This window comes from Aphelocoma coerulescens, chromosome 12, assembly GCF_041296385.1.
Source record: "Aphelocoma coerulescens isolate FSJ_1873_10779 chromosome 12, UR_Acoe_1.0, whole genome shotgun sequence".
NCBI classification, from domain to species: Eukaryota; Metazoa; Chordata; class Aves; order Passeriformes; family Corvidae; genus Aphelocoma; species Aphelocoma coerulescens.
This window is the reverse complement of record NC_091026.1, coordinates 21,193,424-21,213,289: the sequence shown is the minus strand read 5'-3', so window position 1 is coordinate 21,213,289 and position 19,866 is coordinate 21,193,424. Positions and strand designations below refer to the sequence as shown.

General features: G+C 50.4%; 1 protein-coding gene across 2 annotated transcripts in view; it reads left to right on the top strand.

Moving 5' to 3' along the window:
* Positions 1 to 19,866, top strand: part of SRGAP3 (SLIT-ROBO Rho GTPase activating protein 3) — an 82,916-nt gene that overhangs the window by 20,694 nt on the left and 42,356 nt on the right. For both annotated transcript variants that reach the window (XM_069027667.1, XM_069027666.1), the window contains exon 2: positions 18,133 to 18,325. In XM_069027667.1, coding sequence (XP_068883768.1) covers positions 18,133 to 18,325 — 193 coding nt within the window. The remainder of the gene's footprint in view (positions 1 to 18,132; positions 18,326 to 19,866) is intronic.

Genomic DNA, 19,866 nt, shown 5'->3' with positions numbered 1-19,866 from the left:
TCTCTTTCCAACTAGCCGGAGTCAGCGTTGGCAATGTTAGCATGGTGTGGATGAATCCTAAGGCCACATGCAAAGATACCCAGGGGAGAGGGCTGAGGAGAAGCTGCCCATGAGCTCAGTGTAGGGAGCAGTGGCTCGGCTGCCCTCACCTCAGACCAGACATCCTGAGCTGGCTGCCTTGTTGTCTCAGCTCTCTTGCCAAACTCATAGTGCTTCTATCAGATTTAGCCAGGTTCTGTTCCTCTGAACTCCTGAAGTTGGGACAAGGAAAGAAAGTGGAAGGCAAGGAAATTCTGGACATCCCCACCCATCCACACAGAGAAGCAAAGGATGTCTCTTCTGTGTCAGTTTTGGAAGGGCAAACTGTCAAAATTGCACGTGAGAGTGATGAATGTGACACTGTCAAAAGCAAATGTAGTTAAAGCAGCTTCTAAATAAGCCAGGAACAGTAGTGACTCAGCAGAGAGGGGCTATAAATACTGGAGCTGATGCAGCAGCTGCAGCTGGGGGGCCACCAGGGGAGAAGGGAGCTGAGAGGCTCTGGGATGTACCAGGATCCACATGTGTTTTGAGAAGCTGTCAGAGAGAAGAGAACCAGAACTGGTAATTACAAGGTGCTCTCCAGATGCTTAGTCTAGAGCTAAATGGTTTATTTTCTTAGGTCCTCCCTTAGATGAAGAAAAAATCAGAAATGACTTAGAGCTGTGCTTCAGTGGCGGGGGAGGCTCGTGCAGGTGTAGGGACACTTCACCTGCACTGGAGCAAGCACTGGTTGCTTTTACATCTGTATTCCCAGCACTCTGGAGGGAGAGTTCAGCGCAGTAAACAAACCCTTAATTTAACAGAGTTTTAAAACAACTGTGTTAAAACCTGTCTCTGTGTGGTGTTTTTGGGAGATACAAAAGCAGGGGAGCAGTGCCTGCATGCTGCAGGTGGGGGGTGTGCATGGAAGTGGCATGGTCACAGCTGACAATTCAGAAAGATGAAAGGCAAAATAATGCTCTCATGTGCTTTTGGTATTGAAGATTATCTGGTGATAAAGTCATGAGATGTTTATTTGTGGGGAGGTTTGTGTATGTAATTGCTTCCTTTTACACCTTGGACATCTGCAGCTGTGTATTTTTTAAATGAATGGTAGAAACCAGGGGCTGATAGGTCTAATTTTTAATTCCTTTCCACTCTCCCACTCCTGCAGGGCTGTGCCCACTGACATGCTTCTCTCTGCTGTCCCCATTTGCCAGAGTAATGCAGTGATGGGGTTTCTTGTGCTTCCATTTAGTCTTTGTTTTCAGTTCTTAGTTTAGGTAGAAATCCATGGCTTTATTTGGAACAGTCCCCATGTCCCCCCTGCTCTCCCTGTCCTCAGGTGGAGTGGCAGTGGCATGGTGAGGGTTGCCAGTGGCTCATTCCATCCTTCTGTCTCCTGTGTGTTTTGCTCGAGTCTGAATTTCAGGTGGGCGGGCAGTTCATTACTCTTTCTGCAGCATTTATGCAGATTGTGGTCTGAGCTTATTTTAGAAAAGCAAAAATCAGGAGCAATTAGCAATCTGCTCAGGAAGGATCTAGGAAAGAGCAGACACCAGCTCTGTGGCACGCAGAGGGCTGGGCTCTTTGCTGAGCTCGGCCAGTGTGTCCCCACAGTAGCCCATGGGCTCGTGGATGTTCGTCAGTGTGGCCCTTATGGGTAAGCACTCCTGCTGACAGCCAGCAGCTGCAGTAAAGCCATTGCAGGTGGTTAATATGGGAGTTCCCAGTGTATTGTAGATGCAAGGTGCAGTCTCAAGGGCTCAGGTGAAGGCAGTGGAACGTGGCAGCAGTGCTGTACAGGACAGGCAGATGTGTCCATAGCCCAGGGTTCAGGCATGGCTACCAAACTCCACAAGGGGCACAGGCTGCCCCAGGACATCCCACGATGCCTCCTCACCCAGCACCTGTGGGCAGCTGAGGTGGGTCAGTTGGGGGCTCAGGTGGGTCAGGCCATGGCACATGCCAGCCGACCCTGTTAGGGAGATCTGAACAAGGGTTAGGGCTGCCTCTCAGTAACAGTTCACATAAATAAACAAATGACAGTCTTTATTTGCTCACCCTGCCAGGACGATGCATGACTTCATTTTTTAAGTGACTGTTAAGCTGGCTGGTATCTCAGCCAAGCTGCAAGCCCCGTATTTTCTTCTTGTATGAAGGGACGTGAATTCAAAGAATTGGAGAACTCTGCACATCAGAGTGGGAGCAGAAGGAAGGTATTTTTAAAAAAAAACAGTGCCTTGACAGAAGGAATGCTGGAATGTTTACATCTAGCCCTTCTCTTCCTTACACGTGTGACACAAGCCAAGCATGGCAGGAGAGTCCTGCAGGGACAGTGCTGCAGCAGCTCTGGCTCTGCATACCAAGGGAATCAAGTGAAATATTTGAGGGATTATTTTCTGGAAGTGATGGACACCTGCAGTGACAGCTGATTTTAGCCAGAGCTGTAGCTGTGGGAGCTCTTTCTGTCCTGATGGTTCCTTAGGAAAAGCCACTCACACCAGTGTGCATGGATTGCGTTTGCCTGCTGACTCACTTCCCCTGGAGCTGCCCAAGTACCTTTAATGCCCTTTCTTATTTCTGGTTGGGAATTTAACACTTCTGTACTACACCAGGCTATTTCTGTGTTTCTTTGGTATTGTTTATCTGTAACCATCTGGTTCTGCACCCACTAATAAATGGGATGCTGGGGAAGATGGTGAGAGCAGACAATATGCTTTATGCTGATTTTCCCTTCCTTTAGAAGGCAGGAACACGATCACTTCGTCCTGAAGAAATGAAGCAAGCGAGGGCGATAATCTCTGCTTTGTGGGTGGCAGCTGCACAACCCAGTGATCCCAGTGTAGAACATATCATTAGCCTCAAGCTAAGCTGTCTGCAGTCTGGAACTTGCTCCAGGTCTATAGTAAATGATGAATTGATGAGGAGGTTGTGAAGTATTGAGCTGGATCCTGTCTGGTATGGAAAGCCCTTTGGAGACAGTCTCCCCACAGCTGTTGGATTCTCTATTGCATGTTTGTTACCTTCTGAATATCCACGTGATCCTTCAGCACTGCAATAGTGAGATTCTGCAGGTCTTTATTCACCCTGAAACACCCCAAGACTGCTGGTGCTGCCTGGGGCTGCCTTTGCAGCCATCGGGGAGAGTTGTGCTGGTTCTTGGGAAGGTGAAATTCCTCCCTACCTTTATGCTTCCTCTCTGCAAGTTGCAGGCTGGCTGGAACCAGTGTCAGACAATGTACTTTCATTGGTCACGGCACAGCTTTCCCTTGCTATTCCAATATGGTTCTTTTCCTGGGAAAGGATGAGGAGTGAAGAGCATTGTCAGCCTTGGGCTGATGTTTTGCTGATCTCTGAGGCAGAGGCTCTGAATGAAGCAGCACTGTTGATTCCCTAGCAGCAGCTGAGGCTTTTCTGGTCAGTGCTGATGAAGGCAGTGAGCAGAGCATCTGCACTTGCCTTTGGCCCGGTCCTTTGTGCTGAAATTGAAAAAGCACAGTGGAGATAGTTAGTTAGCCAAGAGGACATGGAAGAACAGCATTTCTGGGTGATGATGACATGCTCCAAATGAAGTGTGATTAGGCTCCGGGAATGCTCAGGAGGTTTTGGTCTGGAGGCACAGCAGGGAACTGGATCAGACCCTGGAGGTGCACAGGTTTTGGTCAGTGTGAAGCTGGCTGTGCCAGGTACAGGCTTCAGGGAGCTGGTTGCCCATGATATTTTTAGGAACGTTAAATCAAGCAAATAAAAGAAACTGGGCAACTGCTGCTGTTGGACTTGCCGATTCCTACAGACTCCTCACTTTGTGTCTACTGCTTTGGAATTAGTTTTTCTTGTTGTTTTCTGTGTCCCTCTCGGACTGGGAGCAGTTTGGCCTTGAAATGAAGTTCAGGCCCATCTCCACTGCAGAAAGGCACAGTGGGGAACAGCAATGGCAGAGGTGTCCAAGGAAAGACTTGTTTTATCCTATCTGTAAAATTAGGTTTGTAATCCTTCCCTCTTTCTTGAAGATGTTGAGGCTTATATGATTACCATTTATAGGATGCTTTGAGATGTGAGATGAAAAGTTCTTAAAGGAATTATCCTATATTTTTATGCATGTAAAGCATTACTCTGGAAGATAATTGCTTCAGTGGATCCATGAATGCACAGATTTTTCAGGCCAGAAGGCACTGCTGGGTAATCTGATCTGATTTGTGTGTGTAATATTTGATCCTGTTAGGGCTGTACAGAGGTTGGGGAACTTGCACAGATACATGGGGCTGGCTCTAGGAACTGTCTGCAAAGGTCCGCTCTCTTAATGATCTGTGAAATCTTTCCATGCCTGAATTAAGGAATGTGAGGTGCTGAAGTGAACCGTTTAATGATCTTTCCTTTATTCCATCTCAGTGGCTCAGGGCAGCATTCACATTCTTGTTCAGCTCTTTCTTTCCCAGTTTGAATGCATTCTCCTTTGCATCTTAATAGCCCCAAGCCCAGAGCTCTGGTTACATCATTTCAGGGCTTTCAGTGGGTAAAAGACTTTCTCCAGCCGATCCCGGTGCCTCCCATGTGCTGTTTCCACGCTGGAGAGTGGACAGATGAAGGATCTGGAGCTCATGCCGGCTGTGCAGGAGGGCAGTCAGAAGGGCTGTTTTCTCTGGGGGAAAAAGCCACCATCTGTTCTTGTGAAGCTTCCTTTGCTCTTCTTAAATCATGAACAAACACAAGAGATCTGTTTGGCTCTTTCTTTTTAATGCTTTTTTGCATCCCTTGTATTCCTATCAGACAAAAACAGAGGAGGCACAAACTCAGCAAAGGCAGCTGTTCTGCCTTCCCCCTTCTCTTCCTGTTCCTGCCTGGGAAGTGGCTGGGGACAGAGCTCGCTTGGGCAGGAATGCTGGCTGTGGGGCACGAGGGACTGGTGGAGGTGGGGATTCCCCAAAAGATGCAGGCAGCAAAGGATTGCCAGGGATCTTGGAATGCTGGAGGTTTGGCATGGACCTCTTTAAAGTTTGGCTTCTTTAAAATAACACCAATGTTTTAATATACATTAAAATAACACCAACCCAAAAACCCCAAAACAAACAAACAAACCCAAATCCAAACCCCAAACGACAAAACCAACCCCAACCCCCTGAAAGTCTTTTGTTAATGAGCATTTCTGGGGTCTTGCTCCACTTTCAGTCCTGTAAATTCTCCTTCCTATTGATCAGTGTGATCAGTGTAGGGCCACATAGCCCAGACAACAGGGTCTAGGGACAGAAAATGAGATTTACTCCCTCAGTGCTGCTCGCGGTCAGACAAAAGTGGCAGCAGATGTGACCAGTTCAGGCTGTGAATTACAAGTGGACAAGTCTGTTCCCAAGGAGACAGGGAGGTGCCAAGGGCTGTGGGAAAAGCAGCAGGAGGATGCTGCAGCTGAGGCCAGGGGTTTCCTCCACGCCCAGCTGCTCTCACTGGGGCCAGTGTCGGGGTCCCTGTGCAGAGTCACTGCCAGGCCCTTGTGGGCAGGGTGGGATGGGCACGGACCCCTCTGCTGACAGGAACCTTTAGCTGAAGCAGGCAAGGATTGAGTGATGCAAAGAGCTGGAGTGGCTCTGGAACTTCCAGTGCTCCCTGGAGGAGGACACAGTGTGGAGCTGTACTGCGCCTGTGCTTGCCGTGTCCTGTGCCCTGCACCTTGCACACAGGGGCTGTACTTGTGTGGCCATGGAGGGATCCAGGGTCAGGATCCAGTGCCTCACTGCCAGCAGGGTCGTCCCCTGGATATAACCTGCTTGTGCTGCTGGCTGGGCTCTGTGCCAGGCAGGAGAAAACATGAAAATATGCACTTCTCTGCCTGAATTTAGCCCCTAAAGCTTGTCTGGTCCCAGTGCTGACTCCTGTGGTAAACCACAGCTCCAAAGTGAGGATCAGCCACATCTCCAGCCTCTGACAAGGATGTGGGTCAGTACCTGCTACCAGGCTTCAGCTCTGCACATGCCTCTCTTCACAGAGGGAGGCAGGGAGAAGAATGACTTTGGGTCAGTCTGGCTCTTTTCTGTGTAGGGTGCAGAGTGAAGCAAACCATCTCCCCTGCCGAGTGCCAGGCAGCCTGGGAGCTGCCCTGGGCTGAGGCTGAAGGAGCTCAGATACTGTGGTGGGACAGGGCAGAGCTCCCCTGAAGCACTGTGCAGTGTGAGCAGGTTTCCTCTCTTGCTGCAGGTATTTATTTTGGCCAGGGCAGGCCCCCAGGCCCTGTCCCCTCTGCCTGCCTGTGGGTCAGGCTGGGTGCCTGCTGGCCCTTGGGCATTGCTCCCAGCAGAGTGGGCACCCTCACCAAGTCCCTGGGTCTGCTCCACATCCACATGCCAGGGCTCACTTTGCTTCTCCTTTGGTTCCCCCCTGCCTTTCCCCGTTTCCATTTCACCAGCCACATCTCCACTAATGGATGCTCTACATCTCTGCTATCTGCTCAGGGGTGGCTGTAAAAAATAGATATATTTTAAGAGACTGGTTAAATGTGTTCTTGCTTCAGTTCCTTTGGGCTGCATTCTGCCTTCAGCAGCACTGAAGTGATCCTGGACTAATCCTGGTGCTGGTTTTAGGTGGACTACTTCCAATGGGAAGTTTGGATTGAGACATGTGGACTTGGCTGTTCTCCCCATCAGTTCTTCCTGTACCATCACCCTGCCTTTGATGGATGTCCATAGTGATCTTGATGGGACCAGGATGTTTCTTCAGTTATTGGAAGATGGAGTATTAAATGACTAAATTCTGCTCTGTTTTTTCTCTCTTCTCTAATAATGCTGAACATCTTTCCAAGTTCTTTAGAAAACAGTGTAGTCACCAGCGCATTGAATTCATTAGAGGCTGGCATGGAGACAACGGGAGAGCAGCTGACGCCCCACAGAAAAATTTGCAATACATTTACTTGAAAACCAGTCTGCTTATGGATTAATCTCGGCTGAAATTTTCTTATTGGGAAAAGACATTTTGACTCTGGAGTTCAGCTTTCCCCCCCCCCCCCCAAGAAATAATTTCCCTTTGTAGTCAGTGGGCATTGTGAAAGGAGCTTTTTGTGTGTCATAAAGGGTAGCAGGCAGGTAGCGTGAGCCACACTGCTCCTGCCACCCCTTCTGCTTTGCAGCCATTCCTCCTCTGAGTGAGGATTTCTTCTGCAAGCAGGTTTGCCTTCTCCGTAGTCTGAGAGGAAGGACCATGGTATCCCTGGACAACGTTGGGTTCCATGCTGAGAGCACCTGGAGAGGCAGCCGCCCAGCTGCGGTCGGTGTTCCCAGAGCCAGGGAAGCTGTGATTGGCATTGATCCCTGGTCTGGGCACTCTCCTGGCCGTCTCTCTCTTCCCATCTGGCACACGTGGTGTGTGGTTTGAAGTGCTGCTTCTCTTCTTAAATTGAACATAATTGCAACACGCCATTATATCTGTTCTCAGTCTTGATCTGGGGGAAGTTTGGCCTCGAGGCTCAGCTGATGTTAACAATAAACACTGTTTGGATTCCTTTGGTTGGGTTTTTGGTTCCTTGTGTCCCAGGAGCATGGGCTGTCGTGCAGGCAGTGCTGCCTGTGGAAGGGAACTGGGTGCTCTGCTTCACCCAAAACACTTGTTCCCTGCTGCCTCCTCACGAGCCAGGCTGGCCACTTCCAGATCTGCATTTAGAGCCAGCTTTTAAGGGAAATCCCCCATCAGTAACTCCTGCGGATTTGGAGTATCAAAATATATGACAAATGCCACCACCCTGCCAGCAGCAGCGGCTGCCATCCCGTGCAGGGACAGGAGAGGGAAGGGGACTGCATGAGGAGCAGCATGTGGGATCTGCTGTTGCTGTGCCTCTCAGTGGCAGAGCTTTGTCACCTTGTTCTTGTGCTTGCCAAGCTTATTATTAATCATTTCAAGGCTTTGTTGTAGCCATATCAGCTGTGATCTTTGTTCTTGGACAGTGAGGAGCTGTTCTCGTCTTCCTTTGCATTAAAGGAGGGGCTGCTCTGTAGGCATCGCATAAGTCTTAAGCCCAGTTTGGTGCTGTCATAAGCATAGTGTCTGCTTAGGCCAGGACTAACTTGATCTGAGAGGTTTTCTGGGGAAAAGGTTGATGCCATGAAATTTTCAGACTGCAGGTCAGAGAGAAGTTGGCATTGTGTCTGGTTTGTGGTTTTGCCTTTTGTCATGGCACTGCCAACTAATTTAAAAGCCACCAATGAATTGGATTACAAAACCTGCACAGCCCAGGTAAGACCAGCCTTTTGCACAGTTTGTATAGCAGGAGCCTGTGCTGTCTTAGCAGCTACGTTTGATCTTTCATTATTTGGTAGCTGGAGGCTTGTTTGCCATCTAGGAAGGTGTTTTGTGACCCAGAAAGATGGGTGAGTTGTGGTGTGTCATTTCTAGTGGGATGGAATTCCCCTCTCTGACACGCTGGTGAGCAGTTGAACGGAAGTACCTGTGTGGTGGTTCTAACCAGAGGAGATCATTACCCATCTCTTATCAGGAGTATTCTCCTCCTACATTTGCTTTTCTCACAAAGAATGCCCTACTATTAAGCTACATTCTAAAAGTATAAAAGCAAAAAATGACTCAGTTGCTTTATTTTAAAAACATTATGACTCTTTTTCGTTGCATTTTGAATCTCGCTGTGAAAAATGAGGGGGAAAAATTGCCACTGTTTTAAATCTGGCCTAACCTGTTGCCCGTGCTACAGTCATTTCCTAAGAAGTGCTGCTGCTGCAGGGTGTCTGTGCTTCAGTTAAAAGGAAGAAAGGGATGATGGGGAAGAGTTTCTCCTGTATTCACAGGGAGGCATCACCTTGAATCTTGGGATCAGGTGGTCTGACCCACTGGGGTTCAAACACACTCCATGGAAGGTCTTCTCTGTTGGGTCATGTTTACATGCTGTGTAAGGTCTGGAGTAGCTGCATGTTGTGTTGGGCTGGAATCCCCCATGCAGGAGGGTGTACCTTGTGCTGGTGGGCAAGAGCAGGTAGGACAGGTCTATTGCTCTGGCATCCACCTCCCTGTCAGTCCCCTTCTCACATGGCTGCTTCCTGCCAGAACCCCAGCATGGACACTGTGCCCTGGAAAGGGGGAGTGACAGTGAGGTGACCACCAGCAGTGCCTGGTGCTTCCTTCAGCTCCAGATGTTTCTCCAGAGCACTGTACTGTGTCTGGAGAACCTGGTCTGCCCGGGTTGTCAGCTTCTCAGTCTGGTTTCTGCAGACCCTCAGGGTGGGGTGTAGGAGGAAGAGGCTGGCTTGGCTGCCAGGTGTTTTTTCCTCTGATGATGTTCCACTCTCTCTGCTTGGGAGAGCCGCAGTATCACAGCAGTGGACCCTTTGGCTCGTGTTGCTTTGCAGGAAGCGGCTGTGTGCTGTGTGTTGTCCCTGAGCAGAGCCATCAGCTTCTCCCACAGGGTGAGCAGGACTGTGCTGCTGAACCAGGGTGTTGTGGTGGGGTGAAGATTGTTGCTATTGAGATACTGGAGCCAGCAGATCTCATGGTAGGGCCTAAGCGCTGCCTAGGCCTCAGCTTCTGTGCATTTGGCTGAGTTCCCAGGGGGTCAGGAGGCCCTTGCTCTGCTGGGATTGCACCAGGACGCTGTTTCGGGAACACAGTGTAGAATTTATGCTCCTCACAGGTGGCTGGAAAGCCATTATCAACCCATTTCTGCTGACAAACTGCTCGGGCCTCTTGCAGGGGATGCACAGAGATATTTCCTCTAGCCATTGCTATGACTACGGACTTGAAATTTAAATGGAAAAAGCCTGATGAAGGCCAGTCCCACCCCAAACCATGCACCCTGATAGCCCCTGTTGGCCACACGTGTGCCCGTCTGGGTCAGGGCAGCGCAAAACACTGAACTGAGTTATTTGCCTCTTCATTGTGCGATGGGTGAGTTGGGTTTTGGGGGAGTCTTGTTAGAAACAAAGTTTGTAGGTAACTGGAGAGAGCAGGAGGCAGAGCCCAAGCTGTGGGCTGTGGTCAGCTTGGCCCAGCTGCATTGCTGCCTGTGTTGGCAGGAGAAGGTGGTCACCTCCTGCCCGCTGTGGCACTGCTGGGAGGCACACGGCCAGTGTGTCACTGCTGCTTGGAACTGATGGCATGCATGGAGCTGTTGGGATGATGGGTGTTTAGGTGTTGTATCTGGCCCTGATGGGGTGCATGTCTTTGGGCACCCACCCACCGGTACACCCGTGCCCTGCTCCGAGGGGTGCCAGCACAGCCGTTCACTTCTGCTGCATTCTTTCAGTTAATTCCAAGGGAAAAATGCTGTGTTTCAAACTGTATATGCAAATATCCCTATAGAAATGGAGTTTTTCCTTATGGCTTGGCCATGTTTTTCTTGGAGGTGTGGGAGGGAGCCCATCCTGCACAGGATGCTCAGTCTGAGCTTGAAGGAAACCCCAGAACTGGCTATACCCTTCCAGGAGTGAGGGGTGAGCAAACAGGGGCTTGGGCAGGGTCCTAAAACCGTCTTGGTCAGCAGCAAAATGATTGTGGTGTTTTCCTAGCTCCTGGGCTGCTAGTTGAGGCTTTGAAACCCCAGGACCCATTGGGGAAGCTACCCCCAGGACAACCCTGTGCCCTGACCTGGGCCCTCTCCAGGGCAGGGGTTTCCCAGGAGAGAAGTCGTCACTGGGTTCAAGATAGAATTTCTTACACTTTCACTTCCCTTCTCAGTAGTTGCAGATGGAGATGTTGCCTCACAGTCCAGCAAGTTGCAGTGTGGGGGCTTGGTCCAGGTACAAGGGAAAACTGAGGCTGTGCACATGAAGTGCTGCTGGTTGGGCATCGGCTGGGGATTAAAGACACGCGTGAAAAGAACCTGAAAAGTGCCAGTGCCACAGGAGTTGTTTTCATACTGGAGAGAAGTGTTTTCCTTTCTCTTTTTTTTTTTTTTTTTTTTAACTGGGAACATCTCGTTTCAGATAAAAGGCTTGTCTTGTTCTTTGTTTTACCAGGAGCCACATCTCCAGTCTTTGTCTAGGTAGTGATGTTACTAATCACACGGAAGGACGGAGAGGGGAGGCTTGTTGGCTTGCTTTGGGCTGTTTGCTTTCACTGCAGGTCCCCTCCGGCTGGCTCCACAGGGACCTGCGCAGCGGGACGGATGCGCCCCTGGCAGCTCTGTCTGTGGATGCTCCAGGCCGTGGGCCCTGCAGCTCCTTGGCTGTTCAAGCTCAGTCGTGTCACTGCTGGGACCTGACAAAGTCTTGCCTGGATTCAGCCCCATCCCTTGCATCCCTCTGCTGCTGCTCCCAGCCCCGTGTTGGCGTTGGGGGCTTGCTGTGCACGGAAAGCACCGTGCCAGAGGTGCCGGCAGCGGGAGCATCCCATGGACACGCGTGGGCTCTCGAAACTCTGCCAACGTCCCTTGCCTGTGGGGCTGAGCCCAGCTCCTTGGGATCTCACAGAGGTTCTGGCCACTCTTGGGGCTGTGCTGGCAGCACTTGCCTGTAGCAGGGGTTTTCCTGGTGGAACAGCCCGCTGGTGTTTCATATTGGATCCAGGCTCCAGTTGCATTAGCTCTGTGTGTGTGTGTGTGAGAGCTCTCTCAAGGGAAATGGTGTGTGCTGGTGAAACATGGGATGACAAAGCACTGGAAAATACATCCGAGGTATTTCTGTTATGAAGAGGGCTGGACTTTTAGGGAAGGCAGCACATGGATACTCTGAAGGGGGCATAAAAACAATTGAAAGTCAAATGGCCTTGTTAGTGTATTTTGTGTTTGTATAAGAATTGGATCCTCCCTGAGTCCAGCTTGCTGTGCTATATTTGCAATGGACTATTGGGTCTAATCCCAGTTGTGAGAAAATAATGGCTTTTGTTGCCAAGCACATTTTCTCACTTGTCACAAATCAGTGGGGTGAAGCATATGTTAGAGGAGCGGCTGTCTCAGGCTGCCCGGCGGGAGGATCCGTGACAACACTGTTCTCCTGGACGGATAATTCAGATAATTCAGCATCGTGGAGCAGCCACCCCGACCCAGCCGGGGGGGTGTGTGGCTGCACCCGGAGCTCCGGGCTGGGGACTTGGCAGCAGGGCTTTGTCCCGCTCCCCGCCGGCACGGGAGGAGCGGGAGGCTCCGGCAGCTTTCATCCCAGCCCGTTGCTAGAGAAACCTCTGCTTTTGTCTGTCCCTGTCTGAGCAGCCAGAGCGTGGCTCTGGCCTGGCGGGACTGGGGAGGGGGTGTTGTGCCAAACCCGACATCTCCTGGAGGAGGAGGAAGACGCTCGCTTGCACGGGCCCGGCTCCGGTCTGCAGCTGGCGGGGCAGGGCTGAGCAGGGCTCCCAGCCGGCTCTGCTGCCTGGAGCATCACCAATCCCCACGGCTTCAGGCTTCCCCGAGCTGCTGCACGCCTGGCTCCCATGGCCTCTCGTGTGTCAGTTTAGGCTCCAACCTTTGCAAGTCTGAACTATCCAGGATTTTCCACTGCCTGCTTTTCACCAGTGTTTGCCTGTGTAGAATTGGGTTTATTTAATAACTCATCCTGAACTTCACATGTATTGCCTATCCATTAACTGCAGCATATCCTGATGCCGTTTGAGGAGCTTGGCCCGTAAGAGCACAGGAGGTACAAAGTAATGGAGCCAGGCATTACTTGGAAGAGAGGGAGACTTGCAAAATAACTGTCCGGGAAAAGGATTGTCTCACCAGCTCCATTTACTGCCAGAGGATGAAATCCCAGCTACATTGGAGCTGGAGCTGGGATTTCAGCGTGGTATTTGTGAATTCGTGGAAGTCAGAGATGCTGCTTCCCAGGGAGATATGTGAACCATACAGAAACACAAAGAATAAGTGAATGATGATGATAATAATAGTAATAGTAATAGTAGTAGTAATAATAATAATAATAATAATAATGACTACCACTGGTAAAAGTTGCATTGATCTCATGGCATTTGTCTACAGTGTAACTGTTATGTTTAAAAAATGAGACCATATGGAAAATACCCTTTAGCAAGCTGAGAGTGGGACAAGTTGGAGTAGCAGCATGTTCGTAATGACCTGGAGCTGAGCGTGTGGTCTTTGGCCTGACTTCTCCACATAAGCATGGTGATTCTAATATGAGTGCTCAAGTTGGCCAGGGCTTGTCCCAGATAATTTTGCTCTTTGTCAAACCCAGTCTCATCCCTGGTGTCAGAGGCATGCTGTTTGGATGTATGTGAGTGTTCCTGGGCTCTGTGCATGGCTGCCAGCATTGTCCTCACTGGTGGGAATGGATGAGGTTAACAGCCAAGGAGAGGAAAAAGTGAAGCTTACCCTGATCTACTGGCCAAGATGTCAGATCGACCAAAACAGCACTTTTCTGATGTCTTGTGAAGGCTTGGGGAGTTTTCTTCCGTTCACCCTTTCCCTGGCACACTGATGAGTGTCTGTTTCCAACCCAGTGCAGAGCTCCCTCAGGCAGGGAGTTTGCCTTGCCATGGTGGTGATTGTAGGAATTTCAGGGTTTCCGAAGGTTTGTGTTTCCAGTGGAAATGCCCCTGAGAATAGGTTCTTCTTGGGGCCCATTGTGAGCCCTGTTGACATGCTGCCCAGGCTGACCCAGAATCTTACTGCTTTTTCCGATTTCTCACCTGATTTCCTTTGTATCAAATTCACATCTCTGCATCTTATGCTGATACTCTTTCGTTAGTTGTAAATTGCTCCATTCTTGGGTCATCTTCCCAACAGACAGCACCTCTGTTTGCTCTCTGTTGTTTTCCTGAGTTGCCTTTTGAATAGCTCTGGCAAGTTTTGCGGTGATGTTTTAAAACATTTTTTTCTTTATTTGGTAGGTTTTTTCCCCCCAGTTTTTAAAATGTTGCTGTTCATTTACAAACCTGCCAAAGGCTGAATGTAAATCGTGTCTGTCTCTCACACTTGGGTACCAGTTGGCTTCTGGCGGTGGGAGGGAGTCTGCCGTGGGTTTATCCCCCCATGGGCACCTCAGCCCGTGCTCTGCCACTTGGTTCCTTCTTGGAACAGCACTCAGAAGCCTTTTGCTGGGTTTCAGAGGGGTGGGGACATTCTTGGGGGTCTTTGACTGATGAGGGATTTTGCTGTACCCTGGCAGCCTGGAAATGTGAACGCTGCCAGCATCTCACATGGCCTGAGGATAATGAGCAGTTATGGCTGTGATACGGGCTGATTGATTTGGAAATACTACGAAAACCAAATCCCCGGATGTTCTGATACAGATGTTCCCTCTCTTGTCTGGATTAGCAGTTCCACAGCCCACATTGACCCTTGCTGCTCTCCTTGGTTTGCCAAGGAATTTTGTTTTCTCCAGCGTCCCTGTCACTTGCAGAAATGCTGAGGAAATCAGATTTCCTGCATTTTCTACCCCTGATTCTGCATTTTAAATAACAGGACTGTTCACCGTGGAAACTCCTTCTTATGAGCCAAAGGTGAGATTTTGGGGTTGGGTGCTGAAGAGAGATTATCTAACGTGGAAAACATAACTGGCACTTGGTTGAAGGTTGGAATTCCAGACCTGTGAATCCCCCCACAACGGAGAGGGTGGATGTAGCACGGCTGCAGAAGCTGTCGGGGCTGTGTCCGGGAGCACTGACTCCCAGGGACCCTTGGGGCACTGAGAGATGTCCTTCTCTCTGCCACCATGTCTGTCTTTGCATTGATGATGCCAGCAGCTTCTCACTTTGTTTTCTACACAAACCCTTCCCATTTAGCATGCAGCAGCAGCCCCTGGGGTCAGTGCCCATCTCCACTGTTGGTGTGATGGCTTGTCACCGGGTGGCTTTACGGTCACGGCTGGCCTTTGCTTCTGCAGGCTGGGCTGGCACTGACCTGCTGAACTCCTGCAAGGAAACTTTGAAGTATCAAATCAACATATTACAGGCATAGGAAAACCAAAAAAATTCTGTTGACAAAGGTCAAAGTGTGCCAGGGACAGAGAGAGCTGGACCCCAGCAAAGTGGGGAGGGAGAGAATAAAGACTGAGGCACTCTGATACCAGTTGTTGTGAGACCTCGTTTGCAATTTTGTTTCCTTTTCTGCATTCTTTTAGCAGAAAATTTAACTTCTAAAGGTATCTCTAGCATTCTCTATGGAGTGGAATTGTCCTTCATTTTGGAGTTTCTACAGCTTGCTGCGAGTGAGGGCTAATGTCTTTTTGTCTATGTGCAGCAGATGCCCAGAGTCTCAGGGAAACCCCTGTCTGGGCAGAGGCAGCAGCTGTGCTGAGCATCCCTGCTGTGCCTCACCGTTCCTCCTGTGCAGGGGCCTCGGCCCTGCCGGCTCCTGTGTCAGTGTCCTTGTGGCTGCAGATGGGATGGATGTAGGTTAGAAAGGAGTTGGAGTGCTCGGGCTCTGCAGGGATGTTACCCTGCTCTCCAGGCAGCCTTCAGGAGCAGCAAAGGGCTTTGCTGGTGGACAAATGCTGTGTGTTGAGTCCCTTGCCATCGCTGGCTGTGAGCCTTGGAGGCATTTTTTGAACAGTTGTGCTATCCTCTCATGGTGTATTTAGGACATAAAGAAAGTGCCCAGGGAGGGTCCCATGTAAGGTAATTAACGTTGGAGCATTTAGCATTTCTTATTTCTGAGGAGTTTTGGCTTTAGGTGACCTTCATGCAGCCTCCAAGTCCCAATGTCACTGTTAAGTGACCAGTGATGAGTTAACCTGCCAAGCTGCCAGAGCTGAGACTCACATGAGAGTTGTTATATGAAGAAATGTTGAAAAATACCAGATTGAAATTGTTCATAAGTCTTTCATGATTTCAGTCACCGCTTTGCATCATCATTACTCCATCATTTATTAATTCAGCATCCAGCATGGAGTGATGATTGTCTGACAGGATCTTGCTGTAGTGGTAAGGCTGTGGGACAGCCCAGTGCTGGCAGGGACTGGCAGGGCCAGCCTGCCTCATGTACATGTAATACACAGGTACTGAAGATTCTTCCACACACTGGAATGACACCTCTGTATTGTCTCTGTTTGTGTCATTGAGTGCCTCAGTGACCATGCAGCCATTTCAGGCAGTGCAGGCATTTTTAGTTTGCTGGGACTCTTGTGGGTAAGGTACTGTTTGTCATCCTGCTATGCTGAACTTGCAGGAGGAACCAAGGATGAGCTCTAGGCATCTTGCCAAAGAAGGATTTTGTGACTTCCTTCTCGGTGCAGGCTAAGCCCTGTCACACAGGCAGCAACAGCTTGACATGCTGCAATCCTGCAGCAGCACTTTGGGAAAGTCCAGCTCCTGCTGCAGCAGAAAATCCAGGCAGAGTCACACAAGTACTTCAGGATTTTGGGCACTAATTGGGAAAGGAAAGAACAGTGTTGGGTCAGAAGAGAGAGAGTTGAGTTGGTTGTGGTGTAGTTACTGTGGCAGTGAACTGGCCCATCATGGGCCCACAGAGGGATGGGTGCTCCCCAAGGTGTCAGTGGGCTGCCCTGTGCTGCCCTGGCCCCCTCGAGCCCGGGGATGCTCCACAGCAAGGGGGGCAGATGTGATGCTGTGCTTCTGCTGCCAAACTTCCCTGCTGGCTTTTGGCTGGGCCTGCTCTGCAAGTATTGGGTCCACCAGTGACAGGTGAGCAAAGCGAGAAAAATGGACCTCCTTACAATCCTTAGTGAAAGACAAAGGAGTGTTGGGTGTTGTGGATTGTTTATATATCTGTTAGGAGTAGTAAAGAGGCTGTTTCTGTAGGTAGACTAAAATGGCCTCAAGTGCCGTGGCTGCTCTGGGCACTGTCATGAAGGGAAGAAAGTGAAGGGTCTCAAGGTGAGCACATGAAGGAGCTGCCTCACCTCAGGTGTGCTCACCTGCCTTCTGCCAGGGGGTGTGTGGCAGTGGGGAGCTGGGCACTGCTCTTGCCCCTCCCCATGGGCTTTGGGAACAGGCAGGCAGCACATGGACCCATTCCCTTAGCTGATCCCTGCCATTCCAACTCCTCTGATCCCTCCACTGTGCAGCTGCTCCCCAAAGCCAGCTCAGCCCAATTGTTCTCACTTTGAATAGATTTTTCTACCACCTAGTCTCATTTTTCCTCTCTTTTCAGTTCTGCAGGCCCCCTCCTGCAGGGCTCCCTGTCCCTCCGGGCAGAGCTCAGCTGTTGCTCCAAAGAGAGTGAGTGGCTCCTGCACTGGCGTCCTGGCCAGGTGCACTTCACAGAGCTGCAGAAACCCTGCCCAGGGTTGGGAAAGGTTGGGAAGAGTTGGGGAGGTGTATTTCCATCACATCCTGTGCCACAGGTGCTGTGTTGCTTCTCTTGCAGACAGGGCAAGGGGTCTGGCTGCTCCCATGAGCAGTGCTCCCTTCCCCACTGCCTGCCTGTCTTGTGGGATCAGACTGGTGTGGGGAATTTACAGCCCAGGGGGTGGGTTCTGGCAGTGCCAGGGAGAGTCAGCACTGGAGACCAGCTCTGTCTGTTGTTCCTGCCGTGCCTGTTCCCTGCAGGACACAGCAGGGACCCCGGTGCTGCAGGAGACAGCAGCTGCCCAGCGAGCCCATCCCCACACTCCACAGGCACCTCCAGGCACTGCTGAGCCCACTTTGGGAAAGGTTGCGGGGGGCTGCAGTGTGTCTGTCCGGGTGTCCAAAGGTCCTTATGGGAAAGCAAATAAACCTGGAATAGATGAAACCTTTTGTGTTTTTGAGCTGGGATTTGGAGGGTGTGAAAGACTTTTTAAGCCTTTGAGCCAAAGCCGCATTGGATTTGTTGGTAAACCCAGCAGCGCAGGGGGATGGGGGGAGAGGAGGGTGCATTGGCAGTGCCAGCTTCCTTAAGGTCAGTGCTGGCCATCCTGGAGGTATTCACATGGACATTTATCAAGAAATAATATATTTATATGAAAATAGTATGTGATTTCAGGTAGTACCAGAGAGATAGAAGTATCGTTTTCTGGTTTCAAAAGGCAATTGAAAGATCTGAGGTTGGTCTCAGTGTTCTAAGACCATTTGTTTTGATGAAGATTAAGGGTTAATATGAGGCTGGTCAGCAGCATTGTTCTGCTCTCCCTTGGGATGCAGATCCATTGGCCTTATCAAACCCCGAATTCACCCCAGGGCTTGGAGGGAGCTCCAGCAGAGCTGTGCTGTTTGCTCTGGGACAGGGAAGGACAACCTTCATGACTGGTGTCTGTTGCTGATGTCTTTTGTTCTTTCTCCTCTCTTGTGTGCCTGCAGAAATCCGAACACAGCTGGTGGAGCAGTTCAAATGCCTGGAGCAGCAGTCAGAGTCACGCCTGCAGCTGCTGCAGGACCTGCAGGAGTTCTTCCGCAGGAAGGCCGAGATCGAGCTGGAGTACTCCCGGAGCCTGGAGAAGCTGGCTGAGCGCTTCTCCTCCAAGATCCGCAGCTCCAGAGAGCACCAATTCAAGTAAGTGGGTGTTCCCAGGGACAAACTGGTGCAAAATGATGAGCAGAGGTTGCTGTGAGCACTGAAGGTTGGTTTGTAGCTGCACAGTCCTAAAGTGGAGTAAAGTCCATCATGTCAGAAGTGACCTCGTCTGTCCCATCCCTGTGTGGGGCTCACAGAAGAAACTGGACATGTCTCTTTCCAAGACTTCCACCACAGTGTCACTGACCCGTGCTGCATGAATTGCACTGACTGTGCACTTCTTGAGCAATACAATAAGAATACGAATCAGGGACAGGAAGGAGTCAAATCCCTTGATTTTTTGAAGGGTCTTGAATTCAGCCACTGGTTTGATTGTGCAAATAGTGGTGGGCCTGGTCTATACCCCTGGTGTTTCTGTGCGTAGTCCAGTCCACAGCTGTCCCAGTGCTGCGTGTTTCATGCAGGCTCACTGGCAGGCTCAGGCTTGAAAGCAGTTTCTGGAAATGGAATTTACTGCAGTTTATTTGCAATAAAGTATGTGTTTTTTCTGTGCTTAGCTGTATGGTGCTGGAGGCAGGCAGATCCTTAGTGGAAATACTGTGAAACAAAGCTTTGAAGTAGGAAATATGAACTGGGTCCTGGGATTGTGTGAGTATCAAACCAGTGATGCAGTTGTGAAAGCCATGAATATGTAAATACGCATTTTCAAAAGCAGCTTCTTTTCAGTTTAACCACTCTTGTGAGCTTGGCTAAAACAGAAAATATCTGAAAAAAATAGAGAGAAAAACAAACTTAGAATTTCAGTTTGGAGCTGACTGCTGTGTGGTGAGGGTGCTGGCTTGTGCCATTCTGCTGGCTGGTGGCCTCAAGGCTCTGTGAAGGCCACTGCCCTATTGCTGCTGGGGGCTGGTTCCTGCTCCCCACATGCCCGTGTGTGTGCCAGGCCAGAGGTGTCTGGCTGGGCTCTGCAGGACAATGCTTGGTGCTCCTGCTGGGTGTCAGCAGCTTCTGGGGGTTGTTTTGTCCCTTGCCACAGAGGAGAGCGGTGCTGGGGGCGCGGGGGTCTCGCTGGGCAGCACGAGCGGTGCCACGGATGTGCCTGGCAGGAGCTGTGCTCTGGGGCCGTGTGGCAGCACTGGCTGCATGGAGCCAGGTGCTGATCCTGGCTGCTCCCCTTGCAGCACCTCAGCTCGAGCTCTCTGCCTTTTCCTCCCTGGGCCACAGTGTTGGTCCCTCTCTCTACTTCTGCTAGCGGTATCTGTGAAAGAGTCTCTCGGCTGGAATTGTGCCCTTTGTTCCAGATGAAACTCATGTCATTCAGTTCAGTAGCCAAAGACTGCAGCTGCTGTTCAGTGCATTTCACAGAGAGCCTGGGGTTTGCCTGCTTGCTGCCCTTCTCTTTGCCAGCCCCAGGCTCTTCATGGTCTTTTTCTTCCTCTAACCCCTGGTGGTTTTTTCCCCGTTTCAGCTGCAAGAGCAGTGATTTCTGCTGTTACATTACTAAATCCTATTTATTCCATATTACTAAATCCCATTTAATCTGTTTACTCAGTCTCTCCAGTGTGAGGCTTTACTGCTGT